This window comes from Prorops nasuta, unplaced genomic scaffold, assembly GCF_024137725.1.
Source record: "Prorops nasuta isolate Cenicafe-Biocafe unplaced genomic scaffold, Cenicafe_Pnas_1.2 PNAS00017, whole genome shotgun sequence".
In the NCBI taxonomy this organism is placed as follows: domain Eukaryota; kingdom Metazoa; phylum Arthropoda; class Insecta; order Hymenoptera; family Bethylidae; genus Prorops; species Prorops nasuta.
In genome coordinates this window covers 1,443,660-1,467,404 of record NW_027116814.1, presented here as the reverse complement: position 1 = coordinate 1,467,404, position 23,745 = coordinate 1,443,660, and the positions used below count along the sequence as shown (strand labels likewise).

The window sequence follows — 23,745 nt, the reverse complement described above, 5'->3', positions numbered from 1 at the left end:
TCTCGTATGACATTTATTTGCCTTGATTGTTCCTTCTAGTTGTCAACACATATACCAATAATTCTCTAGATATTTTCAAATATGCTCAGATATGCTTATTATACTGTCTAATTGTTTCTATAATAATTAGGATGATTGGTAAACTATTACTGTATTAAATTTGAAGATTGGACACTGGACTTATTGTACCTAAATATGTTTGGCACCTCATCCACATGATATCTTTCCCTTCCATTTGAGAGGATATTGTCGACCAATACGTTTATATGTACTGCTGAGTTCATCTTGTTTTCATCTTCAAATTATATTTTCCAGCTACATATTTGGATATCCATTCCCAATATGCAATACATATTTTATTATTTCTATTTGCTCATGAAACTTATCTGTTATAAAACCTTCATTTATCCAGTCGCCATGTGTATATCCTATCATTTTCAGATGATTGATATATCTCTCTATCATTCCTGACAACATTATAATAAGAGTAGGGAATAAGAGTATTCTATATTCAAAATGTATATTCAAACACATAGCTGGAAAACTACTTGAAGCTAAAAAATAAGATGAACTCAGTATTATACACATAACTCTTAAGGAACTTTATCTATCTAAGGATTATGAGAGCATATCTCACAGAAGAGAGGCCTAATTTAAATAGCATCATTCAAATGCCCAATTTTCAAATTTAATAAGACAATGGTTTAACAATCATTCCAATATTTATAAAATTAATTACATATCAGCATAATCATCTTATCTGCGTGTATTTAAAAATGATAATAAAATTATTGTTATATGTTATAGACTAGAAGAAAATAGTGCAAAGGAGGCATAAAAATATCATACAAGGTAATATGTCGAAGGCTGTGATGGACTCATAAGAAATTTGCAGAACCTCTACGCATTTTGTCTGACATTGAATAATAAAAATCATTGAAGCAAATAGTTATGACATGTAGATTTAAAATAGTTACAATTTTGTTAGGATAGCTTAAAGATAGATTCTACAAGAATATGTAATTACAATGTACGTATAGAATTTGTGTGTGGTTAAAGAAAAAATTAAAATAATAAATTTTAATTGAACTAGCTTTAATTTATAATAATAGGAATAAAAACATTATCATACATTATTATTATTTTGTAATATGATTTCTTTGTATACACAGTAATCGCTGACACATTCACTATTACAACATTATGTCACAATTATACAAATGACAGGGCCACACAGAAATGCTTTATAAATCAGTCCTTTTTCATTCATTAGTCTTTAAGTATTTCTTTCCTGTGATTTAAACTCATGAAGAATAGGATTTAGCCTGTAACAGAAATAAAATAACCACAAAGTATATTTCCTTATAAATTCACAATAATTTTCATTTTTTGTTATTAATTTATACTCATCTGTTATATTTTGTCTTCTCTGTTATTTATTAAAATCCTTCCTTCTTTTCCACAATCGTTTTCCGAAAATATTATTTTTGTTGATGATACAAAATTAAGGGTTAATCGCGCCATTTGACAGCTACGGACAAACTCCCTAGAAATCCCCTCGCCCCTCTGTTTCTAGCTTCCCCTTGCCACGACGCAAGATTAATGGCCAAAACTGTAGTAGCAGAGATGAAACGGGAGATTGCTCATGCGAGGTCCCGAGGCAATCCCTACCGGTAGGCGGCGCTGGTGTTGGCAAACGCGTGTCTCAGGTCCATCTAACCCCTAACGCCATCTATCGGAAGAGACCACGAAGCACGAGCGTTAAGCTTAGAATAGGGTAAAACATATATGCATTGTTGCCAGAAAGCAGAATAAAGAGAGAGCGGAGATATTTTCTCGGACCTCTCTGTCTTTCTCGCTGTTAGCTTCTAGCAGAAGAGTCGAGGCAAAATCTTTCCGTTTCGCTTTGCCGAAAATCTACCAATATTCGATGTCATTTATATTTGCAGGCCAATGCCTTTATACATGATTTTTTCAGCATATTTATTTATCAGCATTGACTTATTTAAATCAATAATAAATTAAGGAAATGCGTATTTGATATATAATAATTATTTTAACTATAATTTCATCGTTATATTTCGCCTATTTCCGTAAAATCTGCATTTCTTTAGTTTATTATTGATTATTGTAAGTCAATGGCAATTTAAAAAAATTTAATCTTAAAAAAAAAAGAAAAGTACCGATCAGGAATCGAACCCGGACCCACGAATCGCCACGCGATTACCTTACCTCTTAGACCACGAGGCTTCTTCAGTGCACCGTAAACAGATAGTCTTTTTAAGGGCTTGAAATCTTCTATTGAACCATATAAATAAACGAAGAACCGACATCTTTATTCATTATTATTCTATCATAATGGTACACAAATTAAAGAATAATTATATAATGTAGATTTTCAAAAGCTTTTCCAATAACCAAGAACGGAAACTGCGAGCGTTGATTATTTATCTTCGTTCTTGGCTATTGGAAAAGCTTTTGAAAACTATTCAAAATATAATTATTCCTTAATTTGTGTACCATTATGACAGAATAATAATGAATAAAGCTGTCGGTTGCTCGTTTATTTATATGGTTTAAAAGAAGATTTCAAGCCCTAAAAAGACTATCTGTTTACGGTGCACTGAAGAAGCCTCGTGGTCTAGGCGGTAAGGTAATAGCGTGGCGATTTGTGGGTCCGGGTTCGATTCCTGAACGGTACTTTTTTTTTTTTTTTTTAAGATTAAATTTTTTTTAATGGCCATTGACTTACAATAATCAATAATAAACTAAAGAAATTCAGATTTTACGGAAATAAGCGAAATATAACGATGAAATTATAGTTAAAATAATTATTATATATCAAATACGCATTTCCTTAATTTATTATTGATTTAAATAAATCAATGCTGATAAATAAATATGCTGAAAAAATCATGTATAAAGGCATTGGCCTGCAAATATAAATGACATCGAATATTGGTAGATTTTCGGCAAAGCGAAACGGAAAGATTTTGCCTCGACTCTTCTGCTAGAAGCTAACAGCGAGAAAGACAGAGAGGTCCGAGAAAATATCTCCGCTCTCTCTTTATTCCGCTTTCTGGCAACAATGCATATATGTTTTACCCTATTCTAAGCTTAACGCTCGTGCTTCGTGGTCTCTTCCGATAGATGGCGTTAGGGGTTAGATGGACCTGAGACACGCGTTTGCCAACACCAGCGCCGCCTACCGGTAGGGATTGCCTCGGGACCTCGCATGAGCAATCTCCCGTTTCATCTCTGGTAGTAGTGATGCTCAAACTATATCGATACATCGATATATCGATATTTTTTCTTCGATATTTAGATATATTGTATCAATCTTTAGGTGTTCGCAGCGTTGCCAAGTGTAGTGTAATTACACTACGTAGTGTCCATATCCTATAGCGTAGTGTCCTTTCGGACACTACGCTATAAGATGTGTAGCCTTTGGGATACTACGCTATAAGATATGTAGCATTTGAGATACTACGCTATAGGATGTGCAGTATTTCGGATACTACGCTATAAGATGTGTAGTACGACACTATAATTTCTGTTAGTATATTAGTTTTCTATAATGTAGTAATAGTCTTACGAACAATACTTCGTAATACTTCTATCTTCCTCGTGTATTTTGACAGTTTATCTAGAATTGTTTGTTATTATTGAACATTGTAAAGAATATTGAAGTGAAAATTGTTCTGATAATGCATATATAATTACCTAGTAAATTGAAAATTAAATAAATTTTTAAATATCGTGTTGGTCATTATTAAATAAATAATTTTATTCTTTTATTTTATCCCGAGGATGAATGATCCCTTATAATAATGCTGTAAAAAGTTTATCCTTTTTATAATTTTTAAGAATTTTAAAAAGTATGAAAATTTATTACTTTTGTATAATAAATAGTTGTTTTTCTTGTTTATATGAATTTTATTGAAATTAAATGTCTTTATTTATGTGAAAATGATCGTTGTGGAGATTATAAATTTATGTAAATGTCAACTGAGTTCTTTTTCCTGTAAATTATTATTAAGGGGTGATACTCCTGTAAAACGTTGTTTTTTAAAGAATTTTTATTACAAGAAGAGTAAAATATTTATTGATTCGCCGTAAAGTGCATGTTAATTAATATTAAAGTTAAAAGTTGCTGATTCACCCAATGCTGATGCCAATGAATAATCCATCGTTATGGATATTTACAACTCCGCATAAAGAAATTCTAGAAGTAATTTGTAAAAACAAACCTAAGTTCATCATAGAATTAGTGGGCTCCGGAACGATTTATTTACATAATAATTGTTTGTTAACAGCTACTGATTTTATGTTGGAAACCGTACAAACCTATAAAATAAGCAAGTGAAGGAATTATATTCCAAGCCATAAATTTTCTCTTAATACAATTGATCCCAAAAACAGCATAAATGCAGCGGACACCAACAAGATACCTCGATTCCACACTATACTAAGTAAACTCAACGAACATATAATACCCTCAGCGCCCAGCTCAAGGACCTCGAGAAGGACCTAGATAAAAAGGTCAAGGGAGAGGTCACTACCTATTTCCTATCAATTTATTTTATACTATTCAACATTGTAAAATAACTCTACGAGGACAGAATAAATTTAGTTGTACCAATGTGATTGAATTTGCTTATCGCAGTGTAAACCCATAACAATATAGTGAAATTTAACAAAAAAAAGTCTAAAAATTAAAATTTAAGGTTGTTTTGAACAGAAATGTCGTTTTTTTTTATAAACAAAAGGAGAAAAAATTTATTTATAATGGTTTTTTTAATGAAGTTTGAGGTATATTTTGCTTATTGCTGAGGCCAATAAGTTAAAAAATGTATTTGCAAAATTTCCAGTAAATTAGACAAATAATTTTTTATTTGCATTTCACGACGCGAAAAATTAAACGTTTTGAGAAAAACGCGTTTAAAGTTTTTGGACTTAAAAGTTCTGTTTACTAACACTTTTATGAATTTCATCCTTATCAAAGTTTAATCTGTTTGCGTACATGTACATATATGTATTGAATAATATTCAAATAGCAAATTATGTATAAAGCTTATTAGGCCAAACAAGGCATAAGACAAAACTGCGAACTCGTTTTCTTATTTCATCTCATATACGCGTTTTGAGAGTATAGCTTCGATAGATTTGTAAAGATTCTTAAATTATTTTTTTTCACTTGAAACTTTCGGAATATATTCTTCACATGTTAAAGAATCTTTTTACAATAAAAAATTGTTAACAAACAATTTGTAAATTACTCTTCCACCTTAATAATAGTCATACTTCTTTAAATAAAGTATCTATATATACAGGAATAACGAAAAGTGTGGAATGTTATATGCTGCCTCACTCTCCAGTTTCACCATATATGAGCTAGACGAAATAAAAAATAAAGCAATGATATTTGAATATCAGGTAGACATTGAACTTAACTTATTGATATAACTATATTAAAACATAGATTTTAAATAGAATATACATTGGAGTAAACATTCCTATCCTGGGTGCAAAGAGAGCATCCCTATACTTTCTCTACCTGCATTATCGCTTATAGAGCAATAAACCAAGAACTGTCTATACAATTTACCCTTTTCAGACATCTTTTTTTACATACGGGGAAATCCATCTGCGGTGCAAATAAGCCACCCGGGAGTTTCTCTTTTTTTATGACTATCTACGAAAACCCATCCTGCGATGCAAACATCCTGCTATCGCCAACTTTGTTTTTGGGAAAAATCTTCCTGTGACGTAAAAGAAGTACTTCCCGTCCAGAAAAAATATCCTTAGCCTTCCCTACTCGGTGTACCAAAAATTTCCTCAGCAAAGGAACAACATTCGCTAAACTGAAGATCTGATTGGTCCACAGGGTGGACGATGGACCCCTTCATTTTCTTCTCAAGGAGGGATAATTCATTAAAAGCCCTCGTTAGCCCTTAGGCAATGTCTTTTTGTCTGTTTCGTCTTTGATCTTGTTTTTTAAGTTTTTGCTCTAAGCGTATCAGCGAAAATCGATAATTATTTTAAATTAATTTCTTCATTTACTGATTTCTTTGGTGAAGTTTAGTGTAATGTGTGAAAACATTTTTAAAAATAGTAAAAGTAATAAATAAAGCAAAATATAAGCTTTAAATTAAACTACATCATTCAACTACCATCTTCAATCCAATTACGCTTAGTGACACAGACGGTATCTCGAATATACAAATCATCAATAATAAAAATCTCTTTGTAATCCAAAGAAATACGGTTTATGGTTTATTCCCCAGATTAAAACGAGCTGTAGCGGTAAAGCAAAGTATCGTAAAACCGTCCTTTGTTCGAATTAAATAAGTGTTCGATTAGTGGATTATCAATAACATCTGTGAAATACATTTGAAGCATATATCAGAAAAATAGGGGTAAGTTTGTTACATAAAATCACTTTTCGTCGCTTCTACTAACATTCTTTAATTTTTAAATTTGTAACAATTTCGTTGATATTTCTTTAAAGGATTTTGATAATGAAAGCTGAGCAAGAATTTTCAGTAAATGCCCTGTCTGAAAGCAGGGGTCAAACGTATTGAAAGATTTGGGAAACGGATCCTGCTTTGAAAGATTGGCTTCAGCCTCACGCTTCCAACAAGAAAGCATTATGCTCCATGTGCGAATCTTCCATTTCGGCGCACTATCATACATTACGAAAACACGCTGGAAGTAAGAGACATTTGGATTTGATGAGGCGTACAAGTAGCACAAATAGTTTGGACACCGTGGAAACTGCTTTAGAAATTCAAACAAAAGTAACAAGAATTGAATTAATTTTGACAGGATTCTTTGCAGAACATAACATAGCGTATCGTATAGTAGATCATTTAATACCTATATTAAAACATTGTTTTCAGGATGTAGATGTTTGCAAAATGTTACGTTTGGGAAGAACAAAATTAACCGCGATGACAGGTGTAATAGCATCTTCGTATAATAATAAATTATGTATTACTTTACAAAAACGCAAATTCAGTATAATGACAGACGAAAGTACAGACGTCTCCAATGTTAAAGTAATTTGCATTATTGTTAGATTTTTCGATGCAGAAATACAAAGTATTCGTTGCGCCTTATGGGATTTAATTGAAATTTATAGAGATGAAGATAGCAATGAAACAGCAGAAAATTTATATAACAATATTATTAATTCATTCACTGTTTGCAACATTCCTTTAGAAAATATAACCGGATTTGGTTGAGACGGATGCAATAGTTTGATGGGTTCACATAATTCAGTAGCGTCTAGATTTAGAAATGATTGTCCTAATATTACTATTTTGAAGTGCATATGTCATACTGCACATTTATGTGCGAATTATGCTTGTAAAACATTACCACGTGAATGTGAAGATTTAGGGCGCAATATTTATAATTTTTTTAAACTTAGTAGTAAGCGGCAACACCAATTTAAGGAATTTCACGTTTTGTTGGATGCTGAAGTGCATAAAATGTTATATAGTGCTCAAACGCGATGGCTTTCATTAAAAGCAGTTGTAGATCGAATTTTAGAGCAATGGGAGCCTCTTCAAATGTATTTCACACAGTTGTGGGAAGAACAGCATTTACCAGCAGCAGAGATAATTTACTCATCCATAACTCATCCATTCGTGAAATGTTATTATTTGTTCTTAAAATGGGTATTACCAAAATTTACAAAATTTAATTGACTATTTCAGTCTGAAAAAGTTATTATTCCATTACTTTACAATCAAGCAGCAGCATTATTTAAAGATATTCTAATTTGTTATATGGACAATAGCTATGTTCTCAGCACGAATGTGAAGGACATAGATCCTGATAACGAGCTTCATTTTCTACCAATAAATGAAATTTATTTAGGTTTAAAGGTAAATACCGAATTGCAGAAACCCGAGATAATACAACAAGCGGAACATATACAGAATTTTCGTCTGAATACGTTTAATTTTTTGAAAGAAGCAAGCAGAGAGTTATAAAAACGTTTTGATTTTAATGATTTACGTTTGAGAGATTTGGAATGTTTTATTCCTCACAAATCTATTGATCCCCAATTTCATGTAACGGTACCAACATTAACTTCTATTTTTGAAATGTTTCCTCGTAATTTAGATTCTTCCTGTTTCACCAGGCAATCAGTAGATGATGAATGGCGTCTACTACCTTTCGCACAGCTACCACTCGACACTACAAATGAAAAGTTAATAGATGTTTTTTGGGTTAAATTATTAAATTATGATGATATTATGGACCTACAAAAGTACACGAATTTATCTCAATTTGTTTTAAACTTGCTTTGCTTACCTCATTCAAACGCTGAGTGCGAACGACTTTTTAGTAAAGTTAATTTAACGAAAACGAAAAACAGGAACAAAATGAAGACAACTACATTAAAAAATAATTTGACTGCGTGGGAATGTGTTAAGAATAGTGGTACTTGTAAATTATTTGAACCATCCGCAGATATGATAGATCATTGCAATCAAAGCATGTACAATTTTAATACATCAAATACAGATAATGAAAATGAAGGTGTTTCCGATGAAGGTTCAGAATACTTTATGCTGATGTAACGCCCGTTTCTCAAAATTGCGTAATTTACTGATATTTCAATTATTATCTTAAATTTAAAAAGAATATATAAATTTGTAACTTAATCTATAGTTTTTATTTGAATCTTCGATATTTGAAAATTCTTTAAATTTGTAAAAATGTTATATGCTTTTAAATAAATAATGTTTATTCTTACAATGTTTTTCTTCATCTCATTTTCATTGCATAAAAATAATATTTTATTTATAAATATATAAAAACAAATAGCTAGATTTCATACAAAAATTATTAATATTATGAAGCACTGTTGAAAATTTATTCAAGATCGGTTGAATAATTTTTAAATGAGAGCTTATGTTACTTCCTAAACTTTGAAAAACTATACATCATATTATTATTTTATTGAGTTTCTGTTATATGCATCATCATATTAATGACGAAAATAGCAGCTAATACAGCCAACGAAGCTAGCCAAGGCGCCAAAGACCGATCCTGTTAAAATGGAATTTCAGCTTATCAAAGTCTTAACAAAGATAAATTTTTCTCGATTGAAACTTCCATAAAAGACATTACTCTTCATCCTAAGTAATTAATAATATGATTTTATGTGTACTCAGTTAATTGGCATACGATTTTCGGCACAAATCATCAGTTTTGCAGGTACGGTAATCGAAATCTTTTAATTTGCAAGTGACTTTTCATGATTGGTCAACGTCCTTCCAAATTGACCAATCATATTTAGTCATTCATTCTCGAACGCATCTTAGGTATACTTCCAGTTGAAACTACAGTTTGTAGTCTAGACACTTGCTATACCACGTAGAGTAGTATATTTTGTTCTCGCCACTTACTATGCAGCGTAGTGTAATTCAAAATGGCGGACTTGGCAACGCTGGGTGTTCGATATGTTGGTGTATCGATACTGTGCGTAGCAATATTTCGCGGTAATTTTAATGGAGCTACTAGTTAAAGTTAACTTTTCATTTCAGCATTATTAGCATTTTCTGTTATCATTTTATGATTGTATTATATTATATAATAACGCATATTCAATTTTTTATATATTATTCGCTTAATCTAAATAAGGTATAATACAAATATAATTCATGGAATTATTCATAAAAATACTAATATCCATTCCACAGTAATTTATTTTATTTTCATTAATTTTTCAGCAACCTTAAGATACATAAAATTTCGAATTTTTTGAAGTACCAGCTAATTCCTCTCATCAGTACGCAATTTTCCCATGTTTCCTACCATTATCACTTAATATTTATGTTAAATTTATTTTTTATTTGGTATAACTCTTATCATAAACAATGTACTTTTACAGTGCCACCGAAGAGCTTTGTATGGAAACACTTCATTAAAACCCCCACGGGAGGCAAATGCAAAATCTGTAATATGGATGTGAAAGGAAATAGTAATACGACTAATATGAAGTTTCATTTAAAAAGGGCCCATGCGGATTTAAATCTGTTGTTGGTGGATGGCGTGGATGCAGGTTTGACTTCTAATAAAACCAATGTATTACCAGGAAATATAAGAATGGTTTGTATTTACCGTATATTTTATATCTTATAATTTGCAATTGTATTCTATTTACTAGATTATTTTACTGTAGCCTAGAAGTGATAGTTGTGAGGAAGCCTGTGATGATCCCAATTACATTACTGATGAGGTAAATTTAACTAGATCTTTATCATCTTCGTCATTGGAAAGTGTAATTGTAAGTAAGCAGCCAAGGATTGATTATACTTTACTCAAGCAGAACTCTTATCAAGGTAAAATTGAAGTGGTAAAATCTTTAAACATGTAATTTAAATGTATGTTAAATATAAAAAACTTTTATTTGAAGCTGGCGGTCAAAAGGCAACACAGATAACAAATTGTTTGGTATATATGATTGCCAAAGACAACATGCCTTATCAGACTGTAGAGAAGATCGGATTTCAAACATTTGTTAAGACTCTATGTCCTTTATACAATATTCCTAGCAGGGCCACTATAACTAGACTTATTGAAGAGAAATTCTTAAAACTATCAGAATCAATAAAACTGCAGTTGCATAAAACGGAAAATCTTTCGCTCACCACAGACATTTGGACGGATACATTAAATGTGAAAAGCTTTTTGGGATTAACATGCCATTATATTCATAATGATAAGCATAAATCAGTAGCTCTGGGAGTTACTGAATTAAATGATGCTCATACTTCTGATAACATACGAATTTGGCTATTAAATGTGATAGATGAGTGGAAAATTTGTCATAGTAGCATTGTTACGATTGTCTCAGATAATGGAGCAAATATTAAAAAAGCAATAAGAGATGGATTTGGAGCTAAGAAGCAACTTTCCTGTTTTGCTCATACGATAAATTTAATACCATCAAAAGTATTAGAAGATGGCCAGATAAACTACGTGTACAAAAAAGTGAAATCCATTATTACTTATATTAAGAAGTCAGTTATTGCTATGGATTCTTTACGCGCCATATCGAATTTAAAACTTATTCAGTCTGTTGACACCCGTTGGAAATCGGCTCACGATATGCTCGAAAGATTTGTAGAGCTATCTGATAAAATTGGAACAATACTATTGAAATTTCCTGCTGCTCCAAGTATGATCCACGCAAAAGAATTACAAACTTTAATAGAATTTATTGAACTCTTAAAGCCTTTTAAAGAAGCAACAAAAATTATATCAGGCGAATATTACCTAACAGCCAGTAAGGTCATACCAATTATTAGCACATTGCGAATAGCAATAAATAAATTAGAGCCTGCAACCGAAGAAGGGAATGAAATGAAACAACAGCTGCTAGAACAATTTGATTTCAGATTTAAAAATTTAGAAGAAGAAACTATTTTAGCATTTTGTACAGTTTTAGATCCTAGATTTAAACTAATTAATTTTACAGATGCAAAAGCTCGCTTCAATATCCAAAGCCAGTTAGAAACAGCTTTAAATAATGCAGTTTCAATTGCGGAAAATGATGAAACTTCTCCAACACCTCAGTTTAACAATAATAACTTCTGGGCCTATCATGAAACCTTGGTACACGAAATAAAATCAAAGGAGCCGAAAAATAAGTTAAATCAGATTTCAGATGAAATAAGGTTTTATCTTAATCAGCCACCTAGTCCAATGGATGCATGCCCAATAGATTATTGGAAGAATGACAATTCAATCTTAAATAAATTGGGTAGGAAATATTTAAGTGTAGTAGCATCTTCAGTTCCATGCGAAAGGCTATTTTCTAAGGCTGGAAGGATAGTTACCGAGAGCAGAAACCGTTTAAGCAGCGATCATTTGCAGCAACTATTGTTTTTGGGCTCTTTGTCTTTAGAAGATTGGATGCTATAACTCAAGAGGTGGGTATTTACTTTTAGTTTATATACTTATTTTATTTTGATAACAGCGATACTTATCATATACTATTTTCAGTTAAATAATCATACAAGGAGATGTAGAAGAAACACATATGCCACTACCACCTGGGCTACAAAAACTCTTATTATCAAACCAACTAGGAGATTACGGGTATCAACCTACAGTCTACAACATAATTCTTCACTACGTAGGAGTATATTTTTTTACGAGACAAAGTAGAATCAAAGTTTTTAGGTTTATAGGTATCAAAGGCTATGTTAGTAAAATTAGTTCAGTCAGAAAAGATTAATGTACTATTAACTCAATTTACAATGGTTTACTTTGTGATATCTTTTGTATATGAAATATTAGCATGTTAGCATTCTTTTTAACCCGTTTCGTACGAAAACGCCAGTCTCGGTACACTCGTCTTTAAGAGATTGTAGGAAATGTTATAGCCATCAGAAAAAATTCAGACATATATGATTTTATAGTTTGAAACCTGCCCTTTCTGATGGTAAAATCTAAATTGTCATAAAATATAGTTAACCATGAGAAAACTTTGTTTAAATGCAAAAAAAACCATGATTTTTTCACTCTTTTTTTTTCATCGAGTTTTCGAAGATTTTTCTTTTGACCAATCGACTTGGAACCTTTTTAACCGGTGGCATAAATGTACGAGGAAAAAGAATACATAATTCAACATTCGATTTTTTGTTTCAGTATTCTCGTAATGGCGTCCAAACCGAAAAATTTTAGTCAATAGTTCATGAATTTTTTACACGAAAATTACGAACTTATCGGCAAAGTACCAAGAAGGAAAAAGTTCTTAAAATCATTAAAAAAATATATTAGAATTTTTTCGGCAAGTTTCGTTTAAATTTTTTTATTTACAAAGAGCAAAATTTTTGCAAAATCAAAAAATCACTCAAAACGCTTCAAAAAAATCTACGGTTAACAGACGATTTAATAAGAAAATAATAAGAATAAGATGTTTTCAAAATTGGTAAGAGAATAAATGAGAATTTTTTTGAAGCGTTTTAAGCGATTTTTCGATTTTGCAAAAATTTTGCTCTTTGTAAATAAAAAAATTTAAACGAAACCTGCTGAAAAAATTCTAATATATTTTTTAAATAATTTTAAGAACTTTTTCCCTCTTGGTACTTTGCCGATAAGTTCGTAATTTTCGTGTAAAAAATTCATGAACTATTGACCAAAATTTTGCGGTTTGGACGCCATTACGAGAATACTGAAACAAAAAATCGAATGTTGAATTATGTATTCTTTTTCCTCGTACATTTATGCCACCGGTTAAAAAGGTTCCAAGTCGATTGGTCAAAAGAAAAATCTTCAAAAACTGGATGAAAAAAAAAAGAGTGAAAAAATCATGGATTTTTTTGCATTTAAACAAAGTTTTCTCATGGTTAACTATATTTTATGACAATTTAGATTTTACCATCAGAAAGGGCAAGTTTCAAACTATAAAATCATATATGTCTGAATTTTTTCTGATGGCTATAACATTTCCTACAATCTCTTAAAGACGAGTGTACCGAGTCTGGCGTTTTCGTACGAAAGGGGTTAATATAAAATATATATAATTTAATGTTATCCAGTTTAAATATATGTAATTTCTTACATAGTGCAAATAAACAAAAAAAAATGTTAAACTAAACTTTAGTTATGTAACATAAAATTCAAATCCCACCAGCGAACATTTTATTATTTTAAAAAGTAATTTGTTAATTAATTATTAAGTATATTAAAAATACAAACAGCTTTACTTATTTATAATGAGCTAGCAATTACTTTTAAAAATAAAAAAAAATCTATGGTAAGATGCGATCCCTCGACCTCAAGATTATCAGCTTAAGCCTTTACAACTTAACCCATACTACGATACACAGATGCAATTATCTAAGTAGTTATATTTAAGTTGTTGCAAGGTTGGGGTTTTAAAATTAAATTAACGTTGAGAAGTAACAATTTATTTATTTATTAAATTGCTTATTTTATTTAATTTAACAATTTTATAATATTATCGTAAACATACATATGTATATTGATAAAAATCAATTTACCAATAAATTTTTGTATCGATAAGATAAGTTTTCAATACGTCTGTCCTATCACAGTAAGCGAACGTACTGCAGATTGCACAAGATTAACATAGATATTTGCAATTATATGATGATGTCTACTAGGATTTAGTTGAAAATAAACGCTACAATTTATATACCTGTAAGAACGTGTTTACCTGTGTGTCAACGCTTAGCGCAACGAGCAAGAGCCTAGGCTTCCGATCGCGGGGCCCGGGTTCGACTCCCGTTATAGAAACTATTTTTTTTTAATGGTAAATAATCAGTTGATTTGAAAGCTTAAATCAACTTTAATCTTTACTATTAATGACAATTAAGATAAACAATTAAACTAAAGATCAATTTTAAAGAGCACTTGTTATTCAGAAGTAAACTTTATTTAAGGCATTTGTAAGTTAGTCGTACATAGGGATTAAAATTTGTGTTTCCTTTTATGCTTTTTAACACTCCTCCTAGCATAATAATCAAATAATTATTTAATTTTATTTCTAACTTTCAAAAACATGTTTAAGTTTGGCGCCCTCTCTTTTCTGTAAGACCTAACCTTCTTTGACTCTTTCTCTGAATAGTACGATATCGATACTTGATATTTGTCATATCGATACAACGAGTTCGATATCTTTATTGCATCGATAATTTATGTTATGATACGTATCGATACGAAATATCGATACAATTGGAAAATTTTGACATCACTATTATATGAATAGCCTCGTATGAGATGATTACAATGTAGTACCACTTTGTACTCACTAGGTGTCGCAACTTTAGAGTCAAAAAAGCTTGTTCCATATCTCCCTCTAGTGTCTCCTGTATGTATGTATATGCTTGGGGCATCCAAGACTCATATCTTTCAGAGCATACCAAAAAAATACTAATTAAATAAATTAATTCAGATTATCTGCAAACGAAAAAAAGGGTATTTTGGGAGTAAAGATATATCAGGGTGGGTTGTAATCATCTCATACGAGGCTATTCATATAATCTTGATCGACCTTCGCTTCGCTTCGCTTCGCTTCGCTTCGCGAAGCTCGATCAATCCTTCAATTATATTTCAAGCCTCGTATTTCGAGATTACAATGTAGTTGTTCAGAGATGTAATTTGTTTAATTAGGATATTTATTCCAAAAAAAAAATAATAAACTTTTGTCTTGTTTTAACAAAAAAAATATAATATTATTTATCGATGCGTTATAAAGATTTTCCCCAATATCCTCACAAAAAATAAACTACTTTTTTAAGCTGGAATTATATTGTCTTTGAGTACTTGTTGCTAACGAGCTTACCAATATTTCTATCACTTCTCTAGAGAAACCTTTTTTCATAAACGATTTCCTGATACCAGAGCTGCTATCAATCGCAAGCTCCTCGCCAACGGATGGGGCTTCAACTTGAAAGGATGTTCTAATAAATTTGTGTGTGGACCCAAGGAGATGGAGTGTAATCTTAATTTTAATAGTAATGGAAACCAAGGTTGACCCGGCCAATCCGGAACAACCACTACCCCCTGTGCCCTGTCATTCACAATCTTTCTTAACATTCTCAGTACCAAGGCAAAAGGAGGAAAGGCATAAAACTTTATGTCAGCCCATGATATTGTAAAAGCATCTATAAAAGTGGCCTGGGAACATTGTTGCCAAGAACAAAAATTCTTACATTTCGTATTGTCACTCGATGCGAATAAATCAATCTCTCTTGCCCCAAATTCTTCTAATATCATCTTAAAAAACCTTTCAGATTAACCCCATTCAGTGTCAATATTCTTTATTCTCGATAAGGCATCTGCTTCAATATTTTCTGACGAAGGGATGTACGACGCAAACAACCAAACACTATTCAGCTCAGCCCAATTCCAAATGTTCTTTGTAATATCATTAAGACTTTTATATTTTACATCTCCCATCTTATTTACATAACTCACTGCTGTTAAATTGTCTACTCTAAGGAGAACGCTTTTATTTTTTAAAAAAGGTATAAACTCTAACAAGGCGTAATAAACCGCTAATAATTCTAGATAATTTATATGAAACTCGGAGTCTTCTTTTGACCCCAAACCCTGAATATATTTTTTATGAAGGACAACACCCCATCCTGTTTTTGATGCATCTGTGAATATTACACAGTCAAAAAAATCTGACCTGATAGGACAAGTCGCTCGCAATATGTTATGCCTCCACCAAGTAAGGTGATCCTTTATTACTGGCGTCATCAACAAACTCTGGTCATAATCGCCTGCATTTTCTAGCAGGGATAAGTATTTATGTCTTTCCAGGGGCTTAATATGTAGCCATGCATATTTTAATGATAGACTTGCTGCCACCAAAATGCCTATTAATCTTGCGAACTCCCGTATTAACACTCTATCTTTATTCAAAAAATGTTCTACTATCCTCCTAATATGCCAACACTTATCTGTAGGTAAAGCGATCTCCAATTTGTCCGAATCTAAAATATAACCTAAAAATCTACATCTCTTTTCCGGTATTAAGGAGCTCTTATTAAAATTAATTAAAAACCCCAACTCGGTTAATAGCGCTATAGTAGTTTCCACATTTCTCTGGCAATCCATCAAATCTTTACCGAAAAGTAGGATATCGTCCAAGTAGATTACAGACATGAAACCCAATGATCTTAGATGTGACATTACCGGCTTCATGACTTTCGTGAAGACTAGAGGACTGGAACACAACCCAAAAGGCAGACACGTAAATTTGTAAAGCTTGTGGTCAAGAAAGAACCTTAACAGCTTTCTAGACTTCTTGTGGATTGGTATAGCAAAATAAGCTTCTTCCAAATCCAGCGAGGCCATGTGATAACCTCTTCTTAATAATTTCTGAGCGGTTCTGATGTCTTCCATCTTGAAATGTTCGGGTTCTATGTAGCTGTTAAGTTTTTTTAAATTAAGAATAAATCTTGGTTCACCATTCTTTTTTGGAACCGTGAAACATGGGGATAAGAATTGACCCTCTACTGGGGAGCATTCTTCTATTATATTCCCACGCAATAAACTCTCTGCTGCTCTCCTAAGATCGCTATTTTGCGTATTCGTGTCTGTTATATTCGAATCTGCTTGCGTTATATCTAGCTTTTTGTCAAGAATAATTTTATAACCCTTAATTACTTTGAGAACGAAACTGTCTGCGGAAATTTCAAGCCATTTGGCCTGAAAGAATCTTAGTCTACCAGTTCTCTGACTTACAGCTAGCGTTCCTTGGTCTGTTCCTTTTGTGATTTGCGTTGAATGCTTTGTTGTCTCCAATCTCGCTTTCGACTGGTTGATCCACATCGTGTCGACGAGCCCCCTCTCCATCCTTCCTGCGAGTGGAGGTGTTTCCTCGCAGGCTGGTGTCTTGAGTTTAAAGATGATCCACCTACCAGAGGAGATCCTCTTTTATGAGTAGCCTTGATTTTCTCACTGAGTTTTCTTGCCGATTTGATCTCCTTCATCTTGTCTGATAGGTTAATGCCAAAGAGCCACTCATCAGGGGGACCTTCATTAAGAATTGATTTCATTCTCTTATCAAGACCAGGTAAAATGTAGGCCTTTCTTGCCTTTCCCAACTCGAATTGAAGGTTGGTTAACAGTTTACCTGTATGTCCCAGCCTCTCTAAGAGGCTTACACGATTAACCCCTTTTTCGTCTATGTCAAGCAACATAGAAAGCACAGAGCCCAGGGCTGCCAGAGCTGATCCTACGGAATTCTGCTGATTGCAGTAATAACTATCTTTCTTCACTGCAGATTCACTAAATGCAAATTTAATCTCAATATTGAGTTTAGGTGCCTCAAAGCCTATCATTCTCTCATATCTTTCGAATAGATCCATCTTTTCCACCTGAGGAATCCCATTCTGCAGCCAAAATTTCCAGCGTCTCTCCACTGAGGGATGCAGATTCATCTTTTGTGCCTTTGAATTTGTAGGATCCTCTCCTAAAATTCTTAAAATCTCTTCATCTAACATATCAAATTCCTCTGTCGGCATCTGTGTCGGGGTTAACGGTTGCTCGTTCTCTTTGTTATCCATTAAATCTGTTGTAAAAAATACTATAATTATTTCTAAGGCTGAGTAAGCACGCGTCTTAGTACTGCTTAGAAAAAGGGACGGAATTGACTGCACACCCGTTGCAGCTCTATCCGTAAGAGAAAATAATCGTTACCAATTAAAATTGGATTTTTCTCAACTTGGTTCTCGTTGTCCTGTAATAAGGCATGGTCGCCATTTTCCTCTTGTGTATCTTGAAGAATTTCAATCGACGTGCAAGATCTCTCAGGATTTTGCTCTTTCTCTCCTCTGTCTAATCTGGTAATTTTTCTCTTTATCTCCATACACTGTTCCAATAAATTTAGTTCTTCCTTTAATTCAATTATTCTTCTTTTATCCGCCATCACTCTAACCAACGTGCTACACCTAGCGCGCAACAAAATGTTATGAGTCTTGGATGCCCCAGGCATATACAGGAGACACTAGAGAGAGATATGGAACAAGCTTTTTTGACTCTAAAGTTGCGACACCTAGTGAATACAAAGTGGTACTACATTGTAATCTCGAAATACGAGGCTTGAAATATAATTAAAAAATTTTAAACTTCACCAAGACTCGAACACGAGCCCGCCGTGTGGCAAATGGCAATCTTACCGTCTGCGCTACAGAGCTCATTTGTTATACCAGAAGCAAAACAGCCTTTTAAAGACTGAATACAATTCTTTCATTAACTCGTCATAAACGATCAAGAATTGGCTGTAATAATAAATACATTTATATTGCTACACTACAAAAATTTTGGCATACCCTAAGATATTCGTAAGCTGTAACTAAATCAAAATCTGTAACGTAAGTTGGGCGCCAGGTTCCCGAAAGAACCACTGTACTGTAGTGACTGCAAAATACTGTATTCGTCAAACTAAAATGCCAACTAGCTCAGTGAATATAAGAGTAGGATTGCGGAAGCGGAGAGTGGGTGAGTTCCTGAAACGTAAAATGCAAAAGGATTTGGCAGTTCGGGTCAAATCACTACATACTATATTCGATAATAAAGTGTCTATATTTCCAAAAAGACATTGCTGTATTTGTCAGACTTCATAGCGCATAGATCGTTATTCGTATTCTACAAAACTATAACTCGAAATGGCGTAGAAAACGGTTATCCGGAGTGCTCGGGATCAATCCAACGAATTTCTTCACTAAACAACTAACTAATCAAATAAAGGCCTACCCAAGGCAGGTGTTTCTCCTGCGACCTTTTAACTAAACGAAACTATACTCTCGCGAAGTGAACCGAACGGAGTAGCTCTTTCTGGGAGAATTCACCTCCGGGGTTCCTTCTGACGAGAAAACGAACTGTATGACCACGAGGTGATCGAACGAGGTAGCTCCTTTCGGGGAGAATTCGACCTCGGGATGCACCCCTGGTTAAACGCGACGAACTGTACGAAACGTAACTGAAATTCGAAACTGAACGAATATCCCGATCACTCTTTATACCCGAATTCGACCCATCAACTATACTGTAAGCGCATAACCAATTTCTCGGAAAATACAATACTTTAATACGACATTATATACACGGTAAACGATAAAAGGACTTAACGTAAGTTATAGATAAAAACTATGTACATTCCATATCCGAAAACCCAAAGACGACTGTGTCCTTGAATTACTAGCGAATCTCAAAGTTTCTCGATATTAGACTATTGTTCCAATTTCTCATTTGTGTCCCTAATTCCCAATCCACGCACTTTGGGAGTATGTTTAACTCGTAATTCGTGGTTTTTGACGATTTCACGGCTATTAAGCGCGTTTCCGAAGTTTACTCGTGATATAAGGATTTCTAGGAGCTGGGACTCCCGCTAACCTTTTCCGTTGGAGCTGGAGAACGACGGCTGAGCAGGATAAAGCAGAGCAGAGCAGAGCGGAGCGGCGTCGAGCAGAGCTGAGCAGAGCAGATCGGAGCAGAGCAGAGCAGATCGGAGCAGAGCAGAGCAGAGCAGGACAGAGCAGCGTCGAGCAGCGTAGAGCCGAGATGAGCAGAGCAGGTCGAAGCAGAGCAGAGCAGAGCAGCGAGGAGCAGAGCAGAGCAGCTTCCACAGTTATTCACTACGTCTTTTCCGGAATACGAGTTGCCGAAAATCACGTCCGATCTTCTTCAGGACTAAATAACGAGTTGCCGAAAATACGTCTGATCCTTTTCAGAACTAAATAACGAGTTGCCGAAAATACGTCTGATCCTTTTCAGAACTAAGATACGAGTGTCACAAAAATCGGGAGACACCAGCAACGAGCTGTTGGTCCCTTATCCCCAACTTTTCGTAACGCTAAATCTAATTGGCGGAGCCGATTAAGCTATTGGTACCACCAATCAGATCCAAGGTCCGACTTCTTCCGAAAATTCAACTTGAATATTCGGGAGCCGCGGAAGGCCGTAGTTCGTTAGACCCATTTAACATACGACTTATGGGCCACGATCGTTACTCTACTTTATGACCTATCAATCATCGGACTTTATACTATATTTCGGATGATAGGTAGGCCAAGCGTATAGGACATGATATTATGGCCTTGATAATATGACCAGAATATGTCTCAATGTTCTATAGATAGATATATATATATATATCTTTTTAGTGAACATGTACTATCTTAAAATAGTACATGGTCACAATATACACAGCATTATTGCACTAAATTTATTATATTTTTACTTCGAAGCATACATTTTGCATGCAGATACAATTGTTTAAGGGTAACCATTCAGTACTCTAAATACATTAAGCTGTTCATATGCTCCATTGTCATAAATTAATTAAATAATATTATAATATATGTTACACGTGTAATGGTATAATTTATGATAGATGAGCATATGAATAGTTTAATGTATTTAGAGTACTGAATGGTTACCCTTAAATTATCATATCTTCATGCAAAATGTATGCTTCAAATTAAAAACAATAAATTTGGTACAATAATGCTGTGTAGATAAATGTATTTATTATTACAGCCAATTCTTGATCGTTTATGACGAGTTAATAAAAGAATTGTATTCAGTCTTTAAAAGGCTGTTTTGCTCTTGGTACATCAAGTGAGCGCTGTAGCGCAGGCGGTAAGGTTGCCGTTTGTCATGCGGTGGACTCGGGTTCGAGTCTTGGTGAAGTTTAAAATATTTTCATTTTTTTTTTTTCATTACAAGGAATTATTTTTCTAATAACCATTAACTTATTGGACTCAATATAATAAATAAAAAAAGTGCATTTGTTAATAGATTAATATAAAAACATTGAGTTTATTTTACCTCAACTCATTTGTTATAATAAAACGCATTTTTTGTATTTATTACCAAATCTAATTAATTAATGGCTACATTTGACCATTTTATAAAATTTAAAAATCAATTTAGGAAAAGCATTTTTATTTTATTCATTCACTTATACCATAAGTACTTCAGCTGTCAGATAGATCAAAGCTGTCACTACTCCTTATTTCTTTATTACACTTTATTTTTCAGTATACTAACATTTGTCTTCGTTCACGCCGTTCACGGTGACAGGCTGTGAGTATAATATATATAATTTTTGATATATTACGTTCTGCATTTAAGATGGCGACGACGTACATATTTCCGCTGGCAGTATACTTTGTGCAGTCTGCATTCCTTATATCAAAATTCACTTACTATAGAGCGTAGTATTATTCAAGATGGCGGACTTGGCAACGTTGGTAGGGATGGCGATACTGTATCGATATTTCTATATATCGATATTTTTAAGCCGATATCTCGATATTTTATATCGATATGGTAAGCATTAATTATAATGTATTGGAGATCGATATTTAATGCTGCAATATCGTACTCCGATATTAGCAATGTTTGCGCGTTTTATGATTTTAGTGGACCAGTGGGCTGGAACACTGACTATCTATTTCAAGATGGGAACCCAACCAACTAATGTAAAATTACACTGTAATTGCCTTTAATTTAGTGAGAATCATACGCTTCTTGGCTAATTATAATACTATACAAGTTACATAATAAAGGATTCCAAGGAATCTTCGATTTATTTGAAACAAGAATAATACAGCCAGCACCATAGTAATACATTACATACCTATGTATGTAGTACGTGGGTGTGAGCTTCGGTAATATATTTATACCTGTTTGTTTTAAAAAGTATTAATGAGTAAAATAAAATCTTGAAAGAAACTTGGTAAGATATACATTCCTTTATTTTATTACAAATGCTTCTTTAAATATACATGAAATCACAATATTTCAGCAATTAAACTCCTACACTTGATCCTTATAACAATTCCGATCCCAGTGGCTGCCGTGTTACTCTTCATTACTCAATAGTATGCAAAAAAATTTTCCTTATCCAGGCCTAAATTGACTTTCCTGTTTATTTCTTTATATAGTATTTTTTAAAGAAAATTTAAAAATTATTATAGGTATATATTAATTAATAAACCTTCTTATTATTTAATTTTTGTGCCACCAAGGAGCATGGTCTGGAAGTATTTCATAAAAACTGCATTGGGAGGAAAATGTAAATTATGTCAGAAAGATGTAAAATCATGTGGTAATACAACCAATTTGAAATTACATTTAAACAAATATCCTACAGCTATTATTGATGATAGCCACAGAATAAATTCAGTTAATCCTCAAAGGAATGCATCAATAATGTATAATTATATTATTGTTAAATTTAATAATAAGCTGCACACATAATTATATTATAATAGCACATAGGTGAAAATATAGAAGAAGAATACATAGACAATCCAGATGATCCTGAATTAATACAAGCGAATATACAAACAGTTTCTATTTCATCAGGTGCAAATAGATCTAATAATAATTATCAACCCAGAATAGATTGCAGTTTATCTACACAAAGCTCATTTGAAGGTAAGGAATTTTGGTTTATTTATTTAAAATTTTAACATGCATTTATTAATTGCCTTTATCAGACGGTATATTTGTTAAAATCTCATTTCAGACGGAGGATCGAAAGCATTAGAAGTCACAAATAAATTACTCTTCATGATTACAAAGGACAATTTACCTTACCGTACAGTGGAGAAAGAAGGATTCAAAGTATTTATAAAATCAATACTACCTCTTTACAAAATTCCATGTAGGAAAACTATAGCAAACTTAATACAAGAAAAGTATGAAGTATTATGCAACATAATAAGAGACCAGCTTAGAAAAGTCGTTGACATATCCTTAACGACAGACATATGGACAGATCAGCTTAACACTAAGAGTTATCTGGGATTAACAGCTCATTATATATTTGACAATAAACATAAATCTGTTACAATTGGAGTTACTCAATTGTACGAAAGACATAGTGCAGAAAATATCAAAAAATAGCTAAGAATTATTATTAAGGAATGGGGAGTTAACACAGAAAGCATATTAGTTATTGTATCTGATAGTGGATCCAACATAAAAAAAGCTATCAAAGACGAATTTGGACCAGAAAAACATTTACCGTGCTTTGCGCACGCATTAAATTTAATTACATCAAAAGTGATTGAATCAAATAACATACATGTTATAGTAAAAAAAGTAAAAAGTATTGTTTGTCACTTTAAAAAGTCAATTATTGCAGCGGATGAGTTGCGAAAAGTTACTGAGTTAAAATTAATACAATCAGTTGAAACCAGGTGGAACTCAACGTATGAA

At 32.8% G+C, this 23,745-nt stretch overlaps 1 protein-coding gene across 1 annotated transcript; it reads left to right on the top strand.

Annotated features, from left to right (window-relative positions):
* Positions 1–9,935: 9,935 nt before the first annotated feature.
* Positions 9,936–11,539, top strand: LOC136779498 (E3 SUMO-protein ligase ZBED1-like). The gene is made up of 5 exons (XM_066737121.1): positions 9,936–9,979; positions 10,038–10,131; positions 10,205–10,364; positions 10,439–11,454; positions 11,504–11,539. The coding sequence occupies exons 1-5, from the start codon at positions 9,969–9,971 to the stop codon at positions 11,537–11,539; spliced, it is 1,317 nt and encodes a 438-aa protein (XP_066593218.1). The 5' UTR covers positions 9,936–9,968.
* Positions 11,540–23,745: the final 12,206 nt, after the last annotated feature.